The following is a 26,384-nucleotide window of genomic DNA, read 5'->3' as shown; positions in this document are numbered from 1 at the left end:
GGCTGCAGTGGCTCTCCTGATAGGCCTTCAGACTGTTGGGTCTATTGCCCTGTGTGCAACAGAACTCCATTGAGACTTTCACACTGTTGGGTCACTGCCCAGTTCCTCTGCATGCAGCAGAACTCCTTGGAGGCCTTCATCCTGGGTGGCTTTAGAGAAGCAGACAATCTGGTGATCTGCTTGGCAGAAGGTGCTGGCCAGAGGGGAGTGGAATTTGAGGGCAGGGCACTTGTGGGGTGATGAGTCCTGAGATGACTGGGCACTTCAGGATTCTTAGTGACTGTGTCTTTTTGGGTGGTTGGGTCCCTTATCTATTGCTCTGAGTGCTGCAAACCTCTTGGAAGGTCTTCAGGTTGTGGTGTCTTTAGAGGAGCAGACAAGCTGGTGATTTCTCTTTATAATTAATTAATTAATTCACTTCACATGCCAATATCAGCTCCCCTCTCCTCCCAGTACCCCTTCACACAGATCCTCCCTTCATTTTCCCCTCACCTTCTCCTCAGCTGCTTTGTTAAAGTCAATTGTGAACACTCCCAACCCCTCTTTGGATATCACCACCCAGGCATTTCAAGTTACTGCAGGGCTAGGCAATCCTCTCCCACTAAGGCCAGACAAGGTGGTTCAGTTAGGGGAATGGGATCTGTAGACAAGTAGCAGATTCAGGGACAGCCCCAATCCAGTTGTTGGGAACCCACATGAAGACCAAGCTGCACATTTGCTACATATGTACAGGATGGGTAGTCAAGTGGGTGTGGATCAGTCTCTGGGAACCTTCTTGGGTTCAGGGTAGTTGACTCTGTTGGTCTTCCTGTAGAGTTTCTGTGCTCTTTGGGTCCCTCAATCCTTCCACCAACTCTTCCATAAGATTCCCCATGCTCCACCTAATGTTTGGTTGTGGGTCTTTGCAAATGTTTCCATTTGCTGCTGGGCAGAACCTCTCAAAGGACAGTTACATAGGCTCCCATCTCCATCAGTAAATTTTTGACCCAATATACATTATAATGTATGCATTCTCTCTTGTGAAACGGACATAATATATGATAAGAAAACAATTTCCTTAAAGATCATGCTTAGTGTACAAGTCGGTAGATGCCTTGCAGGTAGGTATTATAGGACATAGGGTTAGGTAGGACTGTAGACTTTTCTTTCTTAACAGTCTACACAACATATTTGAGATTATGATTCTTTGAAAAGGAGAAAATATCAGCTCATTTTCAGTTTTATTTCTTCATGTTTTACAATCAAAGTGTGTGGTATTTTCAACAAAGGAGTTTTATTTGATGGGAGATCAAAAATAATTTTTGTAGGGGTAGTTATGACAACTCAGAGCAGTGTTCTGAGCCAGGAGATATGCCTTGATGAGGTTGTACAGTGCTAAAGTATTACTCTTCTGTCTTAAATGGAAGATAGCAACATTCCTGCAGTGAGCATGAATACTTGGAACATTGAGACAGAATCTGCAGTGGCAGGTAAAGAGCTGTGGTCATAAGATAAAGAGTTAGAGAAATGATTGAAGGAGTTGGAGGGGCTTCCAACCCCCTAAGAACAACAATGCCAACCAACCAGAGCTCTCAGGGACTAAACCACTACCCAAAGAGTACACATGGATAGACCCATGGCTCCAGCTGCATATGTAGCAGAGGATGGCCTTGTTGACCACCAATAAGAGGAGATTCCCTTGGTCCTGCCAAGGATGGATCACCCCAGTGTAGGAGAATGTCAGGGTGGGGAGGCAGTAAGGGGTGGCTGGTTGAGCAGGGGGAATACCCTCATAAAAGAAGGGGGAGATGGAATGGGTTAAGGGGTTTATGGATGGGAAATCGAGAAAGGGAATTACTTTTGAAATGTAAATAAAAAACTCTCCAATAAAAAAAAGAAAAAGGAAGAGAAAGATTGAGGAAGGAGAAATGATGAGGTTTAAATATAGAATGTTGAGGAGGAGGGGATGCCTTGTCTAGCAATGAGGAAGTTAGGGGAACAAAATAAAAAGCAAGGAAAGCACAATCCAGGCCAGCAGGGGAGGGAGCAACTCTCATCAGGTTAACTATTTCCTTTCTCTAGCATACAGTGCCACAGCAAACAGCATCCTTACCCTGAGGATGCTCATGCGTGGTTGCTGGAGGTTAGATTTTTATATTTGAAAATTAACAGTTAATCTAACCAGATTTCCTTACAATGAAACAGGGTCAAATACTAAGTTATAGAAACAGAAACTGAACTGATACATAAGGAAAGGGAGAATGCAGCTTGAGATAAACACTTCTGTTGTCAATCAGTTCACTTTGAGAAGGGGATAATGCCTTCGATTAAATGCATGGGTTATTGATTGCTATTCTTTCATGGGATGGATACAATGTGGCTTGCAAACTTAAACTGTACACATGAGACAGATGCCAATGGATGAAAGTAGAAACTAGTCAATTTTACTGTCACTGTGGACACCGGACAGTAAGAGGAGGCATCAGAGTACCCATCTGCAACAAGAACACAGGGCACATACTTTCTTAGCACTTACTAAGTGAGTGGTTCTGAACATACCTCACCCAACATGGTGGACGTAGTCTCCTTAAAGTGATCCTTCATGACACTCTGTTCAGGGACTGTGCAGTGTTAGCCTTTTTTCTTGAATACAGAATCTTCTCTATTTGGAAACTAATTTTCAGTTCTGTTTTTAACCCATACATTTGCTGACCTTTACAAATTAGATTTGAAATATGAACCATCTGTATATCAGGAGAGCATACAGTAACCATTTGATTGCAACATTTACATGACTAAAAATCTCTTATACCCCAACTATGTTTACAACTATGTTGTAAAAAGTCAGAAAGTTAGTGAATCATGTGCACCTCATAGTCACAAGGATTCTGACCCCATAACCATGGTTAAAAGTGAGACTGATAGTAGATAGGATGATGCTAAGGCTCATAGTTAAGACACTAGCAACATTTAAGCTGGAATGGGCATTTGGGTATGTACATGAATTAACTCAAAACTAGGAAGAATTCTGAACAGATAAATAGGAATACCAAAGACATAAGCGTGTTGATTGGGTTGTTTCTACAGGAATGATATATGTTGCTAAGAAAATGGCAATATATCTATAGCAGTTTTTCAACAGAGTGGAGTCAAATCAACAAGACTCATGAAAATATCATATTTTCTTCCAGATATCTCTGCAAGTTTCCTCTGCACAAACCACAGTAACTGAAAAATCAGCTTCTCAGAGTGTCTCTTCCATTATGCATCCTCCCAGCAGCACTGACCTGCATCTTCCCTTGCTGTCCAACACTGAGCTCTGGACATGACATGACTTTTGCCCTTTGACATCTCAGCCACTATGATTACACAGAGATTGGTCCCATCAGAATTCCTTCATGGTGTAGAGACTCCTGGGCTACTGCTCTCCATGTGGAACATTAGACAATTAAAATATTAAGAGTAAAGCTTTTTAATTTTTTGCAGTGATATAAACACTGAAAGTTGGCAATGTTTCTTTGCACAGTGGAGCATATTGTTATCTCAACACTTAGTAGTCAATGTCTGGTTGGTGTATCTCTTTGAGTTCAAGGCATTTTGGTCTACATAGTGAGAATCAGGCCATCCTGAGCTATATAGTGAGACTCTGTCTCAAAAAATCAGAAAGCCTTGAAAATTTGATCACACACTTCTAATGAATCTTAACACATTGGTTCATCAGATGAATTTGTATCCAGTCTTGACAGAAATGAAGTTTTCTGACACTGCTGTCTCGTCTTGTGTGAATATGCATTGTTTATGTATCCACAGGAATATTTCATATAATATCCCCAAAGTATCTCAAAGGCTGAGTAGTCAACTGACCGTTAGTTTGGTATGGCTGAAAGAATGAATGATAACCAAGAAGATGCTCTGAGAGAAAAAGATCATCCGACTCTGAGCTTTTATATGTGAATATGCAGACTCAGGAAACAACCAGACATATTTTGTGTTAGGTCCTAGTCTCTTTTGATTGGGACCATCCAGGCAGATACATATGGGTACAATGGAGGTGCTGTGCATGAAGAGAACACAGTCAGATTTGGGTTGTAGTGCCAGTATAGAGGTAGCTGAGGGAATAGGATGAGTTTTTTTAAACTGTATGAGATTCAAGGGTTTCTGTCTCAGAAACCAAAACTAAAGAACCACAAAAAGACAGAAGCCACATATTCTGGAGCCCAACCTACTACAGATCTGGATAAAAAAGAGAGTCAGATGCCCCAGATCAGTTCCTCTTCCTCAGAGCCTCATAATATGACATCCTCATGACACAAAGAAGAAACCAGCCTGTGTAGACCATACACTTTGTGTCTGTACATTTGGCAAGAAGACAAGCTCTGAAAACCTGCAGCAACTGGAAGATGCCATGGTTTCTACTCTCACAGCCCTTGCTTATCTTGGTGAGATGTAAAGATTGGGAGGAAGAAGTCTTGTCTGAGAGGAAATCTACCTTACAACCATGCCTTTATTTATCAGGATGTCTCTTCAGCTCAGAAGACATCTGAAAGTGGAGGGTCTGCTCAGGGTTCAATGAAAATACTCACAGGTATCTCTCTTTCAGGATTGATCCTGGGCTCCGAGAACCCAGTCCTGTCAGGTGAGTGTCTTCTTAGCTTTCCCAGTTTGGACATACTTGATGGGGACTACAGGTCACTTCTGAAAAAAGGAGATGCAGAACAGTAGGTGTGGGCTGATGCTGGGGATGTCTGAAACATGCTGGGTCTGAACACTGGTATCTGAAGGAGATATCCTTGAACACAGATACTGATACTTGCAGGTGCCTTCACTAAACCTACAATAAAGATGGTGCCAAGCAATGTGGTAACTACTGGGAAACAGGTGACCATCTTCTGTGAAGGGTCCTCACATGCCAAAGAATACCGTCTCCACAAAGAAGGAAGTCCCGATTACCTGACACCAACAACCTTTCTGGAAACTGAGAACAAGGCCAAGTTCTCAATCTCACCAATTCAATGGAATAATGCAGGACAATACTGGTGTTCGTATAGAAGCCTGACTAACAAATTACGACAAAGTGACATCATGGAGCTGGTGGTGACAGGTGAGAAGATCTTACCTATACTGTGGGATCTTTCTTGAGAAGTGGACTATGTTCACTGGGAACTCCCTTTCTCAAATCCGAGAAGAGGGTACCAATGCTTCCCATGGGAGTTAACTTAACAGGCTTTCTCATCCATCTTAGGAGTTATCCTTGGTGAAGTCACACTGTCTGCCCTTCCCAGCTATGTTGTGACTTCAGGGAGAAATGTGACTCTTCAGTGTGCATCACAAGTAGTATATGATAGGTTCATTCTAATGAAGGAAGATGAGAAGTTCTCCACTGCAATGCCCTCATGGAAAATATACCCTGTACTATGGGGAGCCATTTTCACATTAGGTCCTGTGACCTCAAACCAGAGATGGAGGTTCACATGCTATGGATATTACTTGAGTAGCTCTCTGATATGGTCAAAGCCAAGTAACCATTTAGAGCTATTGGTCTCGGGTAAGGAAACCATTGCTTTCTCTTTAATGATATTATAACTGACAAAGGATCCTAGAGAAGGATGTGATGTGTGGTGGGTGATTGAGAACTAGGGCTATTGTACCCAATATGTGGTATAGCTGTATGTAAAGTGCAGAAATCAAGGGTGATGTTAACAGTGGAGCTCAAGAGTTTTGTGAAGTGTGAAAACATTATATGTCCCTCTGCTATTGTAGATCAGCTTATGTATCATTAAAAAGTATGACCTTCTTTGAGCAACTTTGCTAATAGAAATCTCATGTTCTGCTTCCTTACAGGGACCCTTCACAAACCCATACTCTGGGCTCATCCAGGTTCCATGGTAACATCAGGGAGCCCTGTGACCATCTGGTGTGAGGGGGACCAAGAAACACAAACATATGTGCTATATAGACAGGGAAGCCTAGAGTCCTGGAACAGACAGACCCAAAAGGACTATAACAATAAAGCAGAATTCACCATCCCATCTGTGACATATTTGAATGCAGGGCATTATTTCTGTTACTCTTACACCTCTGCTGGGTGGTCAGAACACAGTGACACCCTGGAGCTGGTGGTTACAGGTGAGAGTGTTCTCAGGAGTCTAAGATCCAGATATTATTACCAAGGAAATACATACCTAACACTACCTCCTCCAACAGGCCAGCTATGGAAGACAATGTTGATTATTAATGCCGATTTAATATTTCATATGTATCTTTCCTAGGAGTCTACAAAAAACCCATCTTTTTGGCCCTGAAAAACCCTATTGTAAACTTAGGAGTGACTGTGACCATCTCATGTACCTCAAATCAGAGTTTTAACTGTTTCCTTTTAATGGATGATGATCAGAAAATCTACCGATTCTTTGACTTACAATACTCATATTCTGGAGAATCTCTAGCCCGATTTCAAGTGGGTCCAATAACCTCTAGACAAAGGTGGAGATTCAGATGCTATGGCTATTATACAGATAATCCTCAGGTGTGGTCAGAAGCCAGCGATCCATTGGATTTCCTGGTCTCAGGTGAGGGAGCTGGAGAGTATCTGTAGAATAATACTGAACCTGACACAGGTTCCCAGTAGATACCCTGGTATGCCATTTGTCTGAGGATCCAAGGCTCCTGAGCCAATACACAGCATGCAGACTGTGACTGTTATCATTCAGTAAATGGGATAATGGAACCTGGATGGTCATGTGAGTGGTGGGTCCTCCCATTACATTTCCAGGCCTTTGGCCATTCATGGATAAAGACAAGAGTCAGCACAGTATGATTGATCTTTACTGTAAAACTGTGCAAAGCCCCACCTCTTGCTCACCTACTTTCTTGCAGGGAACCTCCAGAAACCCACCTTGTGGGCTGAGCCAGGTTCAGTGATTGAATCAGGAAATTCTGTGACCATTTGGTGTGAAGGGACCATGGAAACTCAAATATATTTCCTGTATAAAGAAGGAAGCCCATCATCCTGGCTCAGACAAACTCCAAAGGAGCCTGGTAACAAGGCCATGTTCTTCATTGCATTCATGGAAAAGCATAATGCAGGGCAATATCGCTGTTACTGTTACAATTTTGGTGGGTGGTCACAGCACAGTGACACACTGGAGCTGGTGATGACAGGTGAGAAGTCACTTCCAAATCCTTGGGAATTTCCTCTTCCTCAATTTCCAGAAGACCCAGACAATGTTTACTATATATTCCTCCAAACAGGCTTACTATTTCCTTCTAGGAGTTTACCACAGCAAAGTTACCCTGTCAGCCATTCCCAGCCCTATGGTGACCTCAGGAAGGCATGTGACTATTCAGTGTGACTCACAACAAGCATATAACAGGTTCTTGCTAATTAAAAAAGAAGAGAAGCTCTCCAGGGTTGCATATATACAGAATACATATCCAAAGTCATCCTGGGTGCAGTTCACATTGGGTCCTGTTAGCCCCAACCAGAGATAGAGGTTCACATTCTATGGCTATTACTTCAATAGCTCCCAGTTGTGGTCAGTGCCAAGTAACCAGCTAGAGCTCTTCATCTCAGGTTAGAAAACCCTCGCCTTTCATGAATGATATCACCACAGATACAGGATCCCTGGCAAAGATGATATGTGTTGAGCTAGTGAATCAAGGCTCCTGAACCTAATATCACAGAATGTGTGATACAGTTGGACCTATGTATGAAAGTCTAGGTGGATAATAACAGTAGATATAAAGAGTTCAGGGAAATATGGGATACTATGTGTCTTTCTGCTACTTTATATCAGTTTAAATGTGATTTGTAACTGTGACTTCTGTGCAGCAGTCCTAAGATATATATCGCTTCCTCTACTTTGCAGGTCCCTTCAAAAACCCTCCCTCTTGGCTCATTCAGCCTCTGTGATCCCCTCAGGGAGTCCTGCAACCATTTGGTGTGTGGGGACCCTAGGAACCTATAAGTATGTGATACCTAAACAGGGAAGCCCCGAACCTGGGACAGAGGGTCCTAAATAGAAAATAATAAGAAAAAAAATCCACCATCCCTTCTTTGACAAGCCTAGATGCAGGGCAATATAATTGTTACTCTTACAACTTTGCTGGGTAGACAGAGCTAAGTCACAACCTGGAGCAAGCATTGACAGATGACAATTCACCAAGGTTCATAATCCTTTCCTTTTTCTCCAGGAAATACTGTTTCAAATTTGCTCATCCACAGTCGATGTGCAGGAGGCAATAAGACCTTTGTCTCATATAATATCCTGCCTCTTCCTTTTCTAGGTGTTCACCATGGCAAACCTACTCTTTCAGCCTTTCCCAGTCCTATGGTGACCTCAGGTGGAAATGTGACCCTCTATTGTGCCTCATCAACAATATATGATTGGTACATTGTGACTGGGCAAGATTTGAAGTTCTCCAGATTCCAGAGGGCACAGTTCATACCCACCGAGATGTCCCAGGCTCTGTTCTCTGAGATCTCTGTGGCATCTAGAAAGAAAGGGCCATTTAGATGTTATGGATTCAATGAAAGTACTCCACATCTGTGGTCAGAGGCCAGTAATCCTCTGGAGATACATGTTTCAGGTGAGGAAATCTTGTCTTTTATTTAACTGTATTTTGATACCCCCAAATACTTTGTTATTAGCTTTGCCATAACCAGGAGGTTTCTGGGAAATGAATGGCTGTAGAAAGGTCTTGACTACTATGGCCCAAAGTATTAGAGACCATGTCATAGTAACAGCAGAATGAGAGGTGAAATGCATTGCAAGATCTAGCTGGATGACTTGCTATCTCATTTTTCTAGGGGTTTCAAGGAAGCCCTCTCTGCTGAACCAACAAGGCCCTGTTCTGGCCCCTGGAGAGAACCTGACACTCCGGTGTTCCTCTGAGCTCAGTTATGACAGATTTTCTCTATCCAAAGAGGGTAGAAGTGACCTCCCACAGCTCTCTGTCAGCCAGTCACAGACTGGAGAGTATTATGCCAACTTCTTTTTATATTCTGTGGATTTCTCTATTGCTGGCCAATATAGATGCTATGGTGCATCCAGATTTTCTTCTGAGTGGTCAGCCCCCAGTGTTCCTCAAGACATTCTGGTCACAGGTGAGGAAAAGCCATGAATTTAGTAGGGAATCAATTTGGCACTGGCTCAACTGGGAGGAGACCTTGGATTGATCATCAAGATAATGATGAAAATATCAGGGTGAGGTTAATTGTCTCAGAGATCTCATAAATCTATCTATAGACAAAGGAGTGGGTGAAGGACTGTTTGTGAATATATAGACTAGATACTGAAATAGAACCTCAGAACTGTGACTGAAGTTCCTCACTCATGTTTTTCTTCGCCAGGACATCCTCCTATTACACCAAGCCTCTCAGTGAATCCAGGCACCATTGTGTCCTCAGGAGAGAATGTGACCCTTCTCTGTCAATCATCAATACCAATGGACACTTTCTTTCTGTTCAAGAAAGGTGATGCCTATCCCTACATGCACCAAAGATTAAAGTTCCAAGGTCCACAATGTAAGGCAGAATTCTCCCTGAGTGCTGTGACCCCAAACATTGGGGGTATCTTTACGTGCTTTGGTTCTCAAAGCTCATCTCCTTACCTGTTGTCACACCCCAGTGTTCCTGTGGAGATCAAAGTTTCAGGTGAGGTGATTCTGGCTTGTGTAAGTTCAGAAAGTAACCCACTATTCATGATCAAGAAAGCTTTTGCCTGGCATAGGAAGAAGTTTAACACAGGGATGGTCATAAGAAGAGATTAAGAAATAATTTAATGTTTTAAAATTAATGAACACTCTACCATCTCCATTGGAATTGAGAAAATTCTATGTAGGAAGTGAAAGGTTCTGGAGAGGCTGCAGTATAGCTGTAAGACAGAAAAGAGATGAAAATATTCGAGTAGCCTTCCATACATCATTCTCACAATCTATTTGCCACAATCTTTTGGTACTCCAAAAGATTCCCATTCCAACAAAGGTCTTAGATTTTCCTATCCAGGAAGACTTTCCATCCAGAATAATGGGAAACACTATCTCCCCATGAGTCTTCATTCCTATATCAGCTTGGATGATGATCAATGTGCTGGGTATGAAGCACAGAATTTAGCATCATCCCCAGAAACCCAGAATCTCATAGGCTAGACTACAATACAAGGATTCTGATGAACACTGATATTGAGAGGAGCACATAAATGAGAGAGGGTGTCAATTCCCCCTGATTGTTTCATTCAATTTCAGGTACTGAAATTTACATTGTGTCTGACCACAGAGGACTAAGCAAGAACTCTGTTTCAGGGAGGGGATATGGATCATGCTATTTATGGGATTGGTGAATTTTCTTTTGGAGGGGTTGACATGGAAAAAAACCACTCTACCATGTGTTTTTCAGTTTCCACAAGTTGAAATTTGAGAGCTCTCTCAGACAGCAAGTTCTTGTTATTGCTCATATTATGTGTCATCTACTTACAGAGAAAGGCTCTAGAACCCACTTCTTCAATAGTCCTATCCTATTTGGTGCTGGGATGGTGACATTGAGTAGGGGTGTGGTACAAGGCTAGGGAAGAGCATCGAGGATCTTTTCTTCAAGTTTGTAATATTTAGCTCCAGTGTGGGGAACAAGATGGTAGGCCAGGTACCTTGAGATCAATCCTTAGCAACATGCCTTTCTTCTAGGTGACCTAGGGCAGGTAAATTGACTGGAACTGTTGGGATATAGTTCCATGTTGCATGCTATCAGATTGAGAGATAGCCATTCTTCTCTTATACAATACATTTTGATGCAGCTTTCCCTTACTGCACTCCTCCCAGATGCCCCAACCTTCTATCTCCCCCAGATATACTCTCCAACATGCATCCATCAGAAAAAAGCAGGCCACATAGGGCTATCAGTTCAACACATAACAACATGACACAATAAGACATACAACAAACTCTCACAACAAGGTTAACTGATGCAACCCAGTAGGAAGAATAGAGTTCTAAGAGCTGTCAAAGGATTCAGAGACAACCGCATTCACAAGTCAGGAGTCTCCTTTCCATAACCACCAATCAAACAACCATAGTATAGCAGAGGACCTAGTATAGAACCTTGCAGGCTCTGTGATGTCCTCTTTAGACTCACATAGTAGGTTCTGTTTTACAATCTGTCACTCACGATATCATTTGTGTTCTAGGACTGGCAAAGTACCAGAAGTCTTTGATATGGGTCTCCGTAGTCTTCTTCCTACTGTTCTTTGTCCTCACCCTCTTCTTTTTCCTCAGACTCTGGCATCAGAACAAGCACAGGAAAGGAGGTGAGTAGGACGTGGGATGCCTGGGTCTCAGTGGGCACTGGGTCCCACTATGGGATCTCCATGTAGGGGCTCAGGAAATGAGCCCAAGGGAAATTGCAGCCTGGAGTAGAGAAATTTAGAATATTTCTACAGAATCTCAGATCAGAAGATGTAATTCAGAAACATGTGAAATGTCAGGTATTATATCAGCCTTTCTATCTCTTAGAATATTTGAACACATATGTAATTAATTTTAAATGTCCCTTCTTTCTGAGGTGTTGTTGAGTAAGGAGACTCCACCTCCAGGCTGAGGCTCTTTCTTTTTTTTCAGTACAGACAAAGATTGACTTGCAACATCCAGAAGGAGCTGTAGAGCCAAAGAGCATTGTTGGACACCTGCAGAAGAGGTAAAACTCATGTCCAACAACCTAGACACCACATGCCTGACCCAACACTGCTACGCGACACCTTCTTCTCTTCAGTTCCAGACCAGCTCCTGCCATCCAGGAAGAAATCTTGTGTGAGAAAAGATGGCCTGGGAGGGAGATAACTGAGGTCTCAGCATCTGGTAGAGTATCAGGGACTCTGAATTCTCACTATATACCATTACCATCATGGCCTCTTCTCTTTTCCAATCAGAAAAATTGCATGAATCAGGTCCTGTGAATATGTATGGGGAAACTATGTATGCTTTGTTTTTACAGATGCTACTGTGAAGGTCACAAGGTCTGCAGACAATGTGGAGCTAGGCATACTGGTGAGATTATTTTTGACCATAATACTAAGAACTTATGACCTAGGATACCACAGAAAGAACCTCTGTTCTCCATTCTTCTGAACCTCAGCGTCATCCAAAGCTGGCTTCTTGTTTCTGGAAGCACCTGTTTTCTATGTAATCTCATTCTTGCTTTGTTTACTTGTGACCACACGGCCTCCTATTTTCTGACTCCTCAGTATCTGTCTGGTTACTAGCATGCTTCCTGAGACTCAGAAGACAATATGAGGGTCCGAAGTTGTAGCTCAATGGTAAAGTGATTTGATTAAATTGGATGTATTCGGCCTTGGTTTTAATCTCTTGGAAGAAAGCTACCAAGTAAATGAACAGGAAACTTTAGTACATGAGAACCACATTCCTGAGTATGTGTGTGCTCATGTATGTAAGCACAAGGCCATGGACAGAAGTCAACATTTAATGTTTTCTTCTATTTTTCCACCTTATCTTCTGAAACAGGGTCTGTCAGTGACCCTGGAGTTAATTACTTAGGGGGATTGGTGCCATTGACTCCTGGGTATCTGTATCTACCTCACCAGCACTTGGGTTCCAGGCGTGTGTTTTATTGCTTAGACTTTTTTAAAACATGGGCACTGGGCAATCATCATAAGTTACTGTTTCCATAGCAACCACTATGTTCATCCCCAGTTCATGGATTTTGCTATTGACTGCACCCAAAGCAAACATAATTCTCTATCCACTGAGATAAGATTGGGGGTTGAGATGATGTATAGACCAACACAGAGAATGAGCAGCGCAAAGTGTGAGGGAAATGAATTAGAGGAGGTGGGTTGAGGTTGGGTGAGACATAGATGGTCAGTATGAATTTAAAGGAAATTTGAGGAAAAGCCTAAGAAGCTCCTACAGGTCTGTTATGAACTGGTATATCTAGGTACAGGACATGGTAGTTTTAAGTGTCCTAAGAGCAAAACTGTTCTTTTTCCAAAAGCTGGAGGCAAGTTTCTGAATTATATGTCAGAAACACAGGAAAAAAACAAATAGGTGCTATAAGTACCAAGGAAGTCACCAAAGACCCAATCAGCAATTGTTTATTTTGATATAAATGTCTGAAGTATCACTCTCCCATCCTGTTTAAGGGTGGTTAAAGAACCTTCGGGGAAACTAAGATCCACTCCTTTTGTTTCTTTGTTTCTGTGCTGCAGAGCCAACATCAGGATGACCCCTCCATACACTTGTATGCCCAGGTGAAACCTGCTAGACTCAGAAGGGCACAGACTACCTCTTCTTCCCTGTTTCCAAAGGAATTACAGCACTCTAAACACAGACAGAAAAACAGAGACCAAGTCATAGATCAGCAGGTGTGTTTTGACTTCTCCAGATCCCCAGGTTTCCAGTGGCCAACACAAACCTTCTACTTTTTTCTACTTCAGGCTGATACATCTCAGGATTCTCATGCTGTGATTTATGCCCAGCTGCACATCATGACACCAAGACAGGGCAGGCAAACTTCCCTCTTTCCGGGAAGAATATGCTGAATTGAGACCCTTCTCTGTTGTCAACCAGTCCAGAGAGATCTAGAATCTACATTCCGTGGGAGAGGAAGGACTCAGCCATGTCAGAAAATGAGATCTGTCACAGGCACACTGTCATTGTGCAAAAATATCTGGTGTCTAGTGTATTCTGAGATCTTCAGGGACTCACCTGATTATGTAGTCTGAGATAAGAAATATGCCTGCATGTTTTAAATAGGGCAAATGTTTTGTTAGTAACCAATGCATAAAATGAAGAAAGAAAATAGGACTGAAGGAAGTTTTTGTTCTGTGGTTTTTCTTTTGTTTTGATATATTTTCAGATTGTTGTGTAATTACATTCTCTCTTCCTTCCCTCTCTCTAAATATGCTCAAAGACTCTTCACTCTCTTACACATTTATGGTTTCTTTTTTCATCAATTTTTCTCACATCTACATATACAATATGTATATGTACATACATATACATATGTATATACAAAATTGCAAAACCTTTTAATCTCAATATATACCTTTTGTCAATTGTATCTTAATAAAGCTGAAAATTGAATGATGAAATAACCATAAGTTATGCCTAATTTGCTTGTCATAAGGCATAAACTTATGCAAGACTTCCTCATTCAACTATTGCTTTTACTTTTTATTTCTTTTTTTAATTGGATATTTTTTATTTTCATTTCAAATGCTATTCCCTTTCCCAGTTTCCCAGCCATAAGCCCTCATCATAAACCCTTCCACTTCTTCTATAAGGGTGTTCCCCACCACCAACCAACCCCCTTTCAGCTCCCTGACATTTTTAAAGTTTTTAAAAGAAGCTTTTGTTTATTTTTTAATATATGCATTACAGGACACAAAACACAAAAGGGCAAGAACAAAGTCACCCCGTCACCTGCAGCTCAGCTTAGTGTGTTGTTCTAGATCCTGCAAGTGTACATACACTTAGGTAATTGAGATTATATAGTATGGAACTTGCTTTACCCACATTGTAAATATTCATCAACCTTAATCTCCATGCTACAGAAGCTCGAGGAGGTCACTGGCTTCTGATCACACTTGAGAATAATTTGAGCCATAGTATCTGAACCTCCACCTCCACCTTTCCTGGAGGTTATTGGGCCCTCTTGAAAACTGGCCAGAGACACCCCAGAGTGTATACATACATACATACATACATACATACATACATACATACATACATACATACATGTATGTATGTATGTATATATTGAGATCCGAAGATTATCTGATCATCATTTCTAAAAATGAAACAGTTAAATCTCTGACTTGAGATACATAAGATGGTCATAAGCATACCTAAGTTTACGACAAGGTTTTGTAGGCTCCAAAAGTTGGGTTTTTAATACACTCCTAGGAAAGATACATATGAAATATTAAATCACCACAAACAACCAACATTTTCCTCCATAGCAGGCCTGTGTTAAGAGGTACTGCTAGAACAGCGTTTTCTAACATCTGAATCTTAGACTCCTGAGAGAATGATCACCTGTAACTACCAGCTCCAGGGTGTCACTGGGTTCTGAACATGCAACAGAAGTGTAAGAGTAACAGGAATATCACCCTGAATTCAGATGTGTCACAGATGAGATGGTGAACTCTGCTTCATTGTTGTAGTCCTTTTGGTCTGTCTGTCCCAGGATTCTAGGCTTCCCTGTCTATATAGAATGTATGTTTGGAATTTGTGGTCCCCCTCATACCAGATGGTCACAGGACTCCCTGATGTTACCATGGAACCTGGATGAGCCCAGAGTGTGGGTTTGTGAAGAGTCCCTGTAAGGAAGCAGAACATGAGGTATTTCTGATAGGAAAGTTGCTCAAACAAGGTCATACTTTTTAATGATACATAAGCTGATCTACAATAGCAGAGGAACATATAACACCTCCACATTTCCTGAAAATCTTGGGTTCCACTGTTAATTTCAACTCTGATTTCTGTACCTTACATCCAGCTGTATCACACATTGGGTTCAATAGCCCTGGTTCTCAATCACCCACCACACATCACATCCTTCTCTGGGATCCTTTGTGAGATGTAATATTATTCAAGAGAAACCAATGGCTTCCTTACCTGAGACCAATAGCTCTAAATGGTTACTTGGCTTTGACCACATCTGAAAGCTACTCAAGTAATAACCATAGCATGTGAATCTCCACCTCTGGTTGGATGTCACAGGACCTAATGTGAAAAGGTCTCCCCACAGTACAGGGAATTTTTTTCACGAGGGCATCACAATGAAGAACATCTCATCTTCCTTCAATAGAATTAACCTATCATTTATCACTTGTGATGCACACTGAAGGCTCACATTTCTCCCTGAAGTCACAACATAGCTGGGAAGGGCAGAAGAGAGACGAAGAAGGCTGTTAAGTGAACTACATTGTTACCCTCTTCTCAGATTTGAGAAAGGGAGTCCCCAGTAAACACAATCCTTTTCTCAAGAAAGATCCCATGGTATAGGTTAGATCTTCTCACAGGTCATCACCAGCTCCATGATGTCACTTTGTCGTGATATATTAGTCAGACTTTTATAGGAACATCAGTTATGACCTGCATTATTCTATTGAATTGGTGAGACAGAGGACTTGACTGTGTTCTCAGTTTCTAGAAGGGTTGTTGTTGTCAGGTAATCTGGATTTCCTTCTTTGTGGAGACTGTATTCTTTGGCATGTAAGGACCCTTCACAGAAAATGGTCACCTATTTCCCAATGGTTACCACATTGCTTGGCACCACCTTGATTGTGAGTTTAGAGAAAGGACCCTTCAAGTGTCAGCATCTGTGTTCAAGTATATCTTCTTCAGATCCAGGTGACCAGACCCAGTATATTTCAGGCATTGCTAGCATGAGCCCACACCTACTGTTCCCCATTTCCTTTTTTTTTTCAGGAGTGACCTATAGTCCCCATCCAGTATGTCCAATCTGGGACAGATAAGATGACACTTATCTGACAGTACTGGCTTCTCAGGGCCCAGGATCAATCCTGAAAGAGAGATACCTATGAGTACTCGGACTGAAACCTGAGCAGGCCCTCCATTTTCAGATGACTTCTCAGCTGATGAGACATCTTGATGAGGCACAAAATGGTTGTGATTTAGATTTCCTCTCAGATTAGAATTCTTTCTTCCAATCTTTACATCTCACAAAGATCCAGCAGTGCTGTAAGAATGGGCATCATGTCATCTTTCAGTTGCCACAAATGTGCCAAATGAACAGACATATTGTATATGCCCTACAGTGACTGGGGAAGAAGAACTGATCTGGGCATCTGACTCTTGTTTCCTCTGATCTGTAGTAGGATATGCTCCAGAATATATGGCTTCTGTCACTTTGTGATTCATTACTTTTGGGTTTGGTTTCTGAGACCAAACTGCTTGAATATCATACAGTTCTAAATCTCATTCTACACCCTTAGCTGCCTCTGTGCTGACACTATAACCCAAATATGACTGCGATCTCTTCATGCACATCATCTCCATTGTACTCTTTCATATCTGCCTGAATGGTCTCAATCACCAGGGACCAGTACTTAACTCCAAATACTTATTGTGCATTCCTTAGTAAGCACCTTCACTTACGGAAGCTCAGAAAGGGCTATTTGTTTTTCTATTCAGAGCCTCTTCTTGGTTCTCATTCACTCCTTCAACCTGAGCAAATCAATGGCCAGTTGACTACCCAGCTCTTGAGATGCTTTGTGGTATTGTATGAACTTTTCCTGGTTATACACGAACAAGAGCTATTCACTCAGATGAAATATCAGTGGCAGAAACAAAAACAAGTCCCTACACTATTCCAGCTGATGAAACAATGAGTTACATTAAGATTCCTTAAAATGTATGGTCAAAATTTTCTTTTAGCTCTTGATTGATTGATTGATTGATTGATTGATCTATGTATTTTTATACTCCAGATTTTATTCCCCTCCTGGTCCAACCCCAAGGATTCCACATCCCATTCCTCCTGCCCTCTTAGTACTCCCCCTATTCTCCCCAAGGATGTCCCTACCCCAGCCACCCCTCCAGACCTCTAAACTTCCTGAGTCCTCCAGTCTCTTAAAGGTTAGGAACATCTTCTCTGACTGATCCCAGACCTGGGAGTCTTCTGCTGAATATGTTTTGGAGGCCTCGTCTCAGCTGGTGTATGCTGCCTGGTTGGTGATCCAGAGTCTAAGAGATCTCAAGGGTCCAGGTTATTTGAGACTAATGGTCTTCCTATAGATTTGCCCTCCTCTTTAGCTTCCTCCAGCTTTTCCCTAATTCAACCAGAGGCATCAGTAGCTTCTGTTCATTGGTTGGATGTACACATCTACATCTCACTCTTTCAGGTGCATGTTGGTTCTTTTGGAGAGCAGTCAGAGTAGGTCCATTTTGTGAATGTCCCATAGCTTCAGTAATAGTATCAGGTCTTGGGGCCTCCCCTGGAGCTGGAACCCACTTTGGGCCTATCTCTGGACCTTCTTTTCCTTAGGCTCTTCTCCATTTCCATCCCAGCATTTCTTTCAGACAGGAACAATTATGGATCAGAGCTTTAACTGTGGGATAGCAACCTATCCCTAACTTGATGCCCCATCTTTCTGCTGGAGGTCGAGTTAATAAGTTCCTTCTCCCCACTGAAGGGTCAATCATCTCAGGACCTTTTGAGTCCTGAGAGTCTCTTGAGACATGGTCTCACCACGTACTTCTGGATGTCCTGGATCTCACAGTGTAGACTTAAATGCTTTGAACTTAAAAGAGATACATCAGTCCAACAAGTATTTTGATTAAAAATAAACCTAATGGACACCACCGGAACCTGAAGGGACCGACCAGATAAACACTTCTCTGCACCCAAAACCCGTGGGAGGGAGAGATAAACCTTCAGAGATGCAGACACACCTGGGAAACCAGAAGAGACTACACTCTGCCCACATCTCTGACTCCAAAGGAAAATACCAAACGCCATCTGGGACTCTGGTGCACGGGGGCTCCCAGAGAGGGCTGTGCCAGTCCTCCTGGTTACTGCCCCCGAGGAGAGCTCATAAGCAACACCCCAAAAGGAAACTTGAGCCTTGAGACCACAGGTAAGACCAACTTTTCTGCTCCAAGCAACGTGTCTGGTGAACTCAGGGCACAGGCCCACAGGAACAGCTGAAGACTTGTAGACAGGAAAAACTACACGCCCGAAAGCAGAACACCCTGTTCCCATAACTCACTGAAAGAAAACAGGAAAACATGTCTACAGCACTCCTGACAAACAGGTATATAGGACAGTCTAGCCACTGTCAGAAATAGCAGAACAAAGTAACACTAGAGATAATCTGATGGCGAGAGGCAAGCGCAGGAACCCAAGCAATAGAAACCAAGACTACATGGCATCATCAGAGCCCAATTCTCCTACCAAAGCAAACATGGAATACCCAAACACACCAGAAAAGCAAGATCTAGTTTCAAAATCATATTTGATCATGATGTTGGAGGACTTCAAGAAAGAAATGAAGAACTCCCTTAGAGAAATGCAGGAAAACATAAATAAACAAGTAGAAGTCTACAGACAGGAATCACAAAAATCCGTGAAAGAATTCTAGGAAAGCACAATAAAACAGTTGAAGGAATTAAAAATGGAAATAGAAGCAATCAAGAAAGAACACGTGGAAACAACCCTGGATATAGAAAACCAAAGGAAGAGACAAGGAGCCGTAGATACTAGCATCACCAAAAGAATACAAGGGATAGAATAGAGAAGCTCAGGAGTAGAAGATTCCATAGAAATCATCGACTCAAATGTCAAAGATAATGTAAAGCGGAAAAAGCTACTGGTCCAAAACATACAGGAAATCCAGGACTCAATGAGAAGATCAAACCTAAGGATAATCGGTACAGAAGAGAGTGAAGACTCCCAGCTCAAAGGACTAGTAAATATCTTCAACAAAATCATAGAAGAAAACTTCCCTAACCTAAAGAAAGAGATGCCCATAAGCATGCAAGAAGCCTACAGAACTCCAAATAGATTGGACCAGAAAAGAAACACCTCCTGTCACATAATAGTCAAAACACCAAACGCACAAAATAAAGAAAGAATATTAAAAGCAGTAAGGGAAAAAGGTCAAGTGACATATAAAGGCAGACCTATCAGAATCACACCAGACTTTTTGCCAGAGACTATGAAAGCCAGAAGATGCTGGACAGATGTCATACAAACCCTAAGAGAACACAAATGCCAGCCCAGGTTACTGTATCCTGCAAAACTCTCAATTAACATAGATGGACAAACAAAGATATTCCACGACAAAACCAAATTTTCACAATATCTTTCTACAAATCCAGCACTAAAAAGGATAATAAATGGTAAAGCCCAACATAAGGAGGCAAGCTACTCCCTAGAAAAAGCAAGAAACTAATCATCTTGGCAACAAAACAAAGAGAAGAAAAGCACACAAACATAACCTCACATCCAATATGAATATAACAGGAAGCAATTATGACTATTCCTTAATATCTCTCAAAATCAATGGTCTCAAATCCCCAATAAAAAGACATAGATTAACAAACTGGATACACAATGAGGACCCTGCATTCGGCTGCCTACAGGAAACACACCTCAGAGACAAAGACAGACACTACCTCAGAGTGAAAGGCTGGAAAACAACTTTCCAAGCAAATGGTCAGAAGAAGTAAGCTGGAGTAGCCATTCTAATATCAAATAAAATCAATTTTCAACTAAAAGTTATCAAAAAAGATAAGGAAGGACGCTTCATATTCATCAAAGCAAAAATCCACCAAGATGAACTCTCTATCCTAAATACCTATGCCCAAAATACAAGGGCACCTACATATGTAAAAGAAACCTTACTAAAGCTCAAAACACACATTGCACCTCACACAATAATAGTAGGAGATTTCAACACCACACTCTCATCAGTGGACAGACCATGGAAACCAAAATTAAACAGAGATGTAGACAGACTAAGAGAAGTCATGAACCAAATGGACTTAACAGATATTTATAGAACATTCTATCCTAAAGCAAAAGGATATACCTTCTTCTCAGCTCCTCATGGTACTTTCTTCAAAATTGACAATAATATACGTCAAAAAACGCGCCTCAACAGATACAGAAAGATAGAAATAATCCCATGCGTGCTCTCAGACCACCACGGGCTAAAGCTGGTCTTCAATAATAATAAGGGAAGAATGCCCACATATCCGTGGAAATTGAACAATGCTCTACTCAACGATAACCTGGTCAAGGAAGAAATAAAGAAATTAAAGAGTTTTTAGAATTTAATGAAAATGAAGGTACAACATACCCAAACTTATGGGACACAATGAAAGCTGTGCTAAGAGGAAAACTCATACCTCTGACTGCCTGCAGAAAGAAACAGGAGAGAGCATATGTCAGTGTAGAGGGCCGCAATAACATTCGCCACCACTAGATGGTGCTGGCTTCCACTGCGCCCCACGTGGAAGGCCAGGATAGCCTCTGCCATTACAAGATGGCGCTAGCCTTTGCTGAGCCAGTCGACTCCCTTTCAGGAAGTTATCTGTGTGCGCATGTGCAAGAGTGCCTTCGTGCCAGGTCTTTGCCCGCTGTGGGGCGTGCCGTATGAGATCGTGGGTAAGCAGCCAATCAGGCGTGGACATGCCACATTAGGGTGTATATAAGCAGCGCCATTCTGGGGCTCGCTCTCTCCTCTTCAAGATGTAATAAACGCTTTGCTGCAGAAGGATCCTGGTGTCCGCGCGTGTTCTTGCTGATGAGACGATAGCGCGGGACATTTGGTGCTGAAACCTGGCAAAAACACCTCACCATCGCTGGCACCGAGGAGAGCCTCCACTCGCGGAGAGGGTCCAGAACTGCAGGTCGAGAGGTAAGCTCTGAGAGGCATGTTTGGTCTTGATACAGCATGTCAGAAACAGAGCAAGGTGAAAGCTTTAAGAAGGAAAGGTGTACCTAAGAAAAAAGACCCTTCCAAGGACATTAGATCCGAGGAAGCGAGAGATAGGGGAAAGGACGCCCCGGGAGAGAAACAGGGAGAGGAGGAGAAAGCCCCGAAAAGGAAAAACCTTTATCCGGTAAAGGAGTTAGAGGCTTTGGGGCTCGATAGTTCAGAAACAGATGAGCTTAGCCCCTCTGAGGAAGAGGATTTAGAAGATGAGGCAGCTCGCTATGAAGAAGAAAGATATGGGCCTAGGTGGAAAGCCACTGTGAAGAAACCGAAAGTTATGGATCCTTCGTGGACAAGGCTGGTAATTTTGTTTATTTTTTTCTTTGTGTGGGAAGCTGTTACAGCCGTTAGTACAGGTCAGAGGGTCCTTACAGAACAACAAGAAAGTATGTCGGAGGGAGAAAAGGTCTCTAAAGAAAAAACGAAAAGAAAAGGAGATAAAAGGAACACAGTACTTTGGGAGAAAAATTTTGTCTTTGTGCTGGTAAAAGGTGTGATCAGTCTCTATAAGATTTGCAGAGTCATACTGATTAGGCTTGATAGAGGCAGACCGCCTGAAAATTTATTCAGGAGAATCAAACAAAAGGACATCTCAATGCCTATGCACAGCTTGATGAAGTTAATGTAATTGGGTTGTGAGTAAAAATATTCAGGACTGTGTTTCACTTCCATACCATTGGCGATTGTCAGTCGTGCTGCTCAGTTAATATATCTCAGTATCTTACAGGAATTGGGTTTCAACACGTTGATGGGCTAGTCCAGGAATTGAGACAATCCATCGTCCATATCGACTCCACTCGAGTGGATAGTCACCGTGAACACCATCTGGTTTTTTCCCTCTTTGTCTATTGTCTGTCCCTGGTGCACCAGGATGTCCCCATGTCTGTCAGTTTATGTCTGTGGTTCTTGCTTCTCGTTGTTTAAATGTTTTATGTTTCATGTTCAAAAGAAAAAATGATAAAAGCTTTATCTGCTGTTCGTTCACACCTTGATTTGGTTTTAACTCATTTCAAAAAGGAACAAATGAATAAAAAACAGTTGCAATCAGGCCTTTAGAGCCCTGCACCTGTAGCTAGTAACATAGGTCAGCTGGAGAAGCTGCCCAGAAGCTAAGCGTCTGCACGAGCTGATCTTAAAGGCGCCAGCAGCTTCTCAGCTTCTTTGATACAAGAGCTGACAGCTGTTTCTCTTAGAGAAATCCCTGACTTATTATGTGACTCAACAGGTGACAAGGTGCTTCTCTTAAATTCATAGCTAAAAAGGTAAAAATGGTGTTTGGTCTAAATATTAAAGATATGTGTAGCCACTTCAATTTGTTTCTGATTGTTTTAAATGTGTAAATATGCTCTACTTGCCTTGGTCATAGATTGTTGGCTTTTTTAGTTATTGGATATGGTTAAAAAGGTATAATATTGGTAACAGAAAGTTGACATAAAGCTGGTAATTTGGATGGAGTCATTTCTAGACAACATGTAGCATGAGCCAACCTAGGGAAACAGGTCTAAATTGAAATAATATTTTTATGGAATTATTATCCTAGAAACCAGGCTTCTAAAAGAATTTAGGACATTGTCTCTTTGTTGAGGTATTGGAGACCGCACCATCTTGCGTTCATATATAAGAATTGGCAGTCAAACTTTGTATCTGTATTTTAATGCTAATTCCACAGCCCCAAGAACAGTTGCCTAGCGAGTTTTGCTTTCCAAAGTTGTGGTTTACCCTAAAGCTATTGGTATTTTTATGCTAATTTCCACTGCCCTAAGGACAGCTGCCTAGTCACGTACTCAGAACTCAGGTGACCTTGTGGCTGTGTTCTGGTGTTACAAAGAGAACTTAAAGATTGTGATTAAGGATTGCCAGTGTTACATTGACTAACTCAAACTTATTTTTAATTAAGGAAAAATCATACAGGTAGAGATTGTTACAAGATTTACGAAGGATTGATGAGGTTTTGGAACTTGTGAGAACATTACAGCCAGTTTACTTACTCCAACTGCCATTTCAGGATAGATTTAGAGGATTGCTAACAGCCTCATATTAGGTAATTTTGTTGCTTCTTCAGTATAAGAAGTTAGAACTTAAATCTTTCAATGTATATGGAAATTTTTACTACAAATCTTTGCTCTCAAAATGAGCTTTAATATTTGGGGAGTGGCTGTTACACTACTCCAGAAAAGAATATTTGAAACTAATTTTAAGCTTCTAAGGATATGTTAATTGGCTAAGTACCTCACCTTACCAGAGGACTTGAGCCTTTGTGACCCACACTGGAGGTAAAGCTTCAGTTGTGTTAATACAAAATTGTAGGCTAGAGTCAGGGAAGTATTTTAAAAAGAAACCTGGTAAAACATATCTTATTCCAAACAACAGTTAATTGGTTATTACAAAATACTGATATTTGGCCTATTACATATACAAATTTTTCAGACAAAATTGATAATTTTACTCTTTACATGCTTTTGTACTTCCTGTATATTTGTGCATACAACCCATAGGAAATGCGCTTAGTGTATTTATAGGTGGTTCATCTAATGAAAAGGCTACATGTATGATAACATCACTTGTTTATTCTCTTGAGTTTTTATTACTTCAACACAGATTATTAAATTCCGTAGTTTAGCCACTGTTTTTAAATCAAGCCTTCAATTCATATACTGATAGCCAATGTGTGGCTTGTGGTTTACAATTGATTTCAATTACTTAATGCTTTATTAGAGGCAGGTTTTCTACATGAAATCAGTGAGTGATTTCAGTGTGAATGTCTGACAACTCACTGTCCTTTCAGTGCTCTGGCTCAGACAACTAAACAAAACCATAGACCCAGCTCTTTGAAAATGGCAATGGAGTTGATAACACACCCTCACGAAAGGAGGAAGACTCCATTTGCTTACTTTAAACGCCCAGCCTCACTCTGCCAACTCAGGTATTTCTAAATGAGGCTAAATCTGGACCTTGTTTACAGGATTTGACATTTCTAATTAATGCTTATGTTTAGGTAAATAAAGTTTGTGAAGTGCTAGAGAAATGGCTTAGTGGTTAAGAACACTAAGTACTGTTCCTTTATAGGACATTTAAGAACTCAAACTGGATTGCCTTGGCTCCTTAACAAGGGAGGACAATGATACCAGACAGATTATAGGCCTTACATAGGAACAATTAGTCAAAAAATCTCATTCTTTATATATCCAAAACAATAATGCTGGAGACAATAATTTGGTATACAAGTCAATTTATAAATACAAGTGCTCAGTGTCCTCAATCTAATCCTCGAGGACTTACCTTAATAAATAATATCTTTACTATATCTTAATAAATAAAAAGGGGGAGTTATCCCTGTATGCTAAATAATGCTCCTTTTATTTCAATTTTAAAATTTTGGATGACAAATTTATGGCACCCTACAACTAGGCATACTTCTGCCTAGGTGAAATAGAGAGATCCACATATTGACATGATCCTGTCCAGATATTTTATATGGGGAAGAGGGAATGTTTATGTTTTTTCTACAGGATGCTACAAGAGTGTGCCAGCTGCCTGAGTGGTTGCTGAGACTTGCTGATCCTGGTTGCATAAAGATTCAGCTTTCCTGGTTCTGGTCCCTGGAGTCATTCCTCTGCCCTGAGAGGAAGATAGAAGATTCCCCTTCACCTTTTGTCATCACAGAGATTTTGCCGTTGCTGCAGTCAGTGTTACCGCTGCGTGTGTCCTGTCCCACTGTGGCCTTCTCTCTGACTCCCTGTACACTGCTGCTTGCTGGAGAAGACTGGACTCCAGCCGTTGCTGCCCCCTTCATTTCCCTGGTGACTCTTGGTGCCTTAACTGGTAACTGGTGTTGTCATTTTACAGACTGTAGCTTCACAAGAAAGCCACCTGCGTAAAGCTGCTGTGGACTGGGGAACTCTGTCCTGGTTGTACAGATCTCAGAAATGGTTCCATTGCCTGCTGGTTGTTCCAGAGAAGAATGGCTGATCCTAAACTGTCCTAGAAAAGACCTTGACATTTTCGCTGCTATTGTAGCAGCCATTACTGCTGCTACCATTGTGTCTGCAGTGTCTGGAGTTACCCTCCCCCAATCTATTGTTAGGCAAGCACAGTGGGTGAACTTTCTGGAGTAGTTGCTAACAACTGGGAATTCTAAATTTTATTATTAGGAGCGACTTGACTACGGCCCTTGTTGGTAACAGCTGAGGAGGACCAAATGAGGTGCCCACTACTTATCAGGAGTGGCTCTGTTTGGTACAGCCCTATGCTGTGGATTAGTGTTCATGCTATGGTTGGTTTGCAAACTCAGATCTCAACAGAAACGTGACAAGGCCGTTATGACTCAAGCACTTGTGGCCATTGTACAAGGGGCCTTCCCTAAAATTTGGTTATCTATCCTCAAAAATTAGTCGGTATCTGAGTTCTCTGCTCTTGCACCCCATGGATCTGTGGATCCATTGCACTGGGATGAGAGAGACTCAATGATTCTTTGATCAGCCCTTCCACATCGCTGAGGTTTCCTCATTGCACGCGATAGGGTGATCATGATTTCTCCACTAACTCATTTTCTGGCTGGCCTCTTTGTAGAGTTCTCCCTAGGTCGTTAACTGTCACACAGCACTGTGGTATCCAACTTTCCTCATGCACAGTACACGGGGCCCGGTGGCGATAAGGTTACCCTTCGATAAGGCTGTGACATAGAGGAACGACCTAAGACAGGAGCCACAGCAGATGGACGTAACTGCAGGGACCTAGAACAGCCTAGACAATAATTTATTGTTATTAATTAATAAAATAATAAGGGGGAGATGTAGAGGGCCGCAATAACATTCACCACCACTAGATGGCGCTGGTTTCCACTGTGCCCCACGTGGAAGGCCAGAATAGCCTCCGCCATTACAAGGTGGCGCTGGCCTTCGCCACGCCAGTCGACTCCCTTTCAGG

General features: G+C 41.8%; 2 protein-coding genes across 22 annotated transcripts in view; both read left to right on the top strand.

The window, feature by feature from the left end:
• Lilra5 (leukocyte immunoglobulin like receptor A5) overlaps window positions 1-3,418 on the top strand; it is a 61,996-nt gene extending 58,578 nt beyond the window's left edge. The window contains exon 6 of the mRNA XM_063274900.1: window positions 3,171-3,418. Within this exon, the coding sequence (XP_063130970.1) occupies window positions 3,171-3,211 (41 nt within the window). The 3' untranslated portion in view covers window positions 3,212-3,418. The remainder of the gene's footprint in view (window positions 1-3,170) is intronic.
• An 810-nt stretch (window positions 3,419-4,228) lies between these two features.
• Window positions 4,229-13,800, top strand: Lilrb3 (leukocyte immunoglobulin like receptor B3). 21 transcript variants are annotated; one of them, XM_063277267.1, is made up of 16 exons: window positions 4,229-4,418; window positions 4,580-4,615; window positions 4,796-5,080; window positions 5,222-5,524; window positions 5,821-6,105; window positions 6,249-6,548; window positions 6,856-7,140; window positions 8,266-8,568; window positions 8,789-9,085; window positions 9,332-9,634; window positions 11,248-11,279; window positions 11,595-11,665; window positions 11,741-11,826; window positions 11,963-12,015; window positions 13,194-13,349; window positions 13,422-13,800. In XM_063277267.1, exons 1-16 carry the CDS (start codon window positions 4,385-4,387, stop codon window positions 13,524-13,526), a joined length of 2,934 nt encoding a protein of 977 aa, XP_063133337.1. In that variant the 5' UTR covers window positions 4,229-4,384; the 3' UTR covers window positions 13,527-13,800. The 21 variants fall into 21 exon arrangements, 18 of the variants coding, with proteins under 18 accessions (XP_063133337.1, XP_038956577.1, XP_063133348.1 ...); XM_039100649.2 differs by having other exon boundaries at window positions 11,160-11,279; window positions 11,590-11,665; XM_063277278.1 differs by lacking the exon at window positions 5,222-5,524 and having other exon boundaries at window positions 11,160-11,279; window positions 11,590-11,665.
• Window positions 13,801-26,384: the final 12,584 nt, after the last annotated feature.

Source organism: Rattus norvegicus, chromosome 1 (assembly GCF_036323735.1).
Source record: "Rattus norvegicus strain BN/NHsdMcwi chromosome 1, GRCr8, whole genome shotgun sequence".
Lineage (NCBI taxonomy): Eukaryota > Metazoa > Chordata > Mammalia > Rodentia > Muridae > Rattus > Rattus norvegicus.
The sequence above is the reverse complement of the archived record's forward strand: the minus strand, read 5'-3'. Positions and strand labels throughout refer to the sequence as shown.

What these genes read in the sequence shown, in the direction of transcription:
- Lilrb3 (XM_039100647.2), top strand. Translation starts at nt 4,385, where the DNA reads ATGGTTTCTACTCTCACAGCCCTTGCTTATCTTG. An exon ending in ATTGGATTTCCTGGTCTCAG is followed by an intron (nt 6,549 to 6,855) that starts GTGAGGGAGCTG and finishes ACTTTCTTGCAG; the next exon opens with GGAACCTCCAGAAACCCACC. An exon ending in AACTGAGGTCTCAGCATCTG is followed by an intron (nt 11,827 to 11,962) that starts GTAGAGTATCAG and finishes TTGTTTTTACAG; the next exon opens with ATGCTACTGTGAAGGTCACA.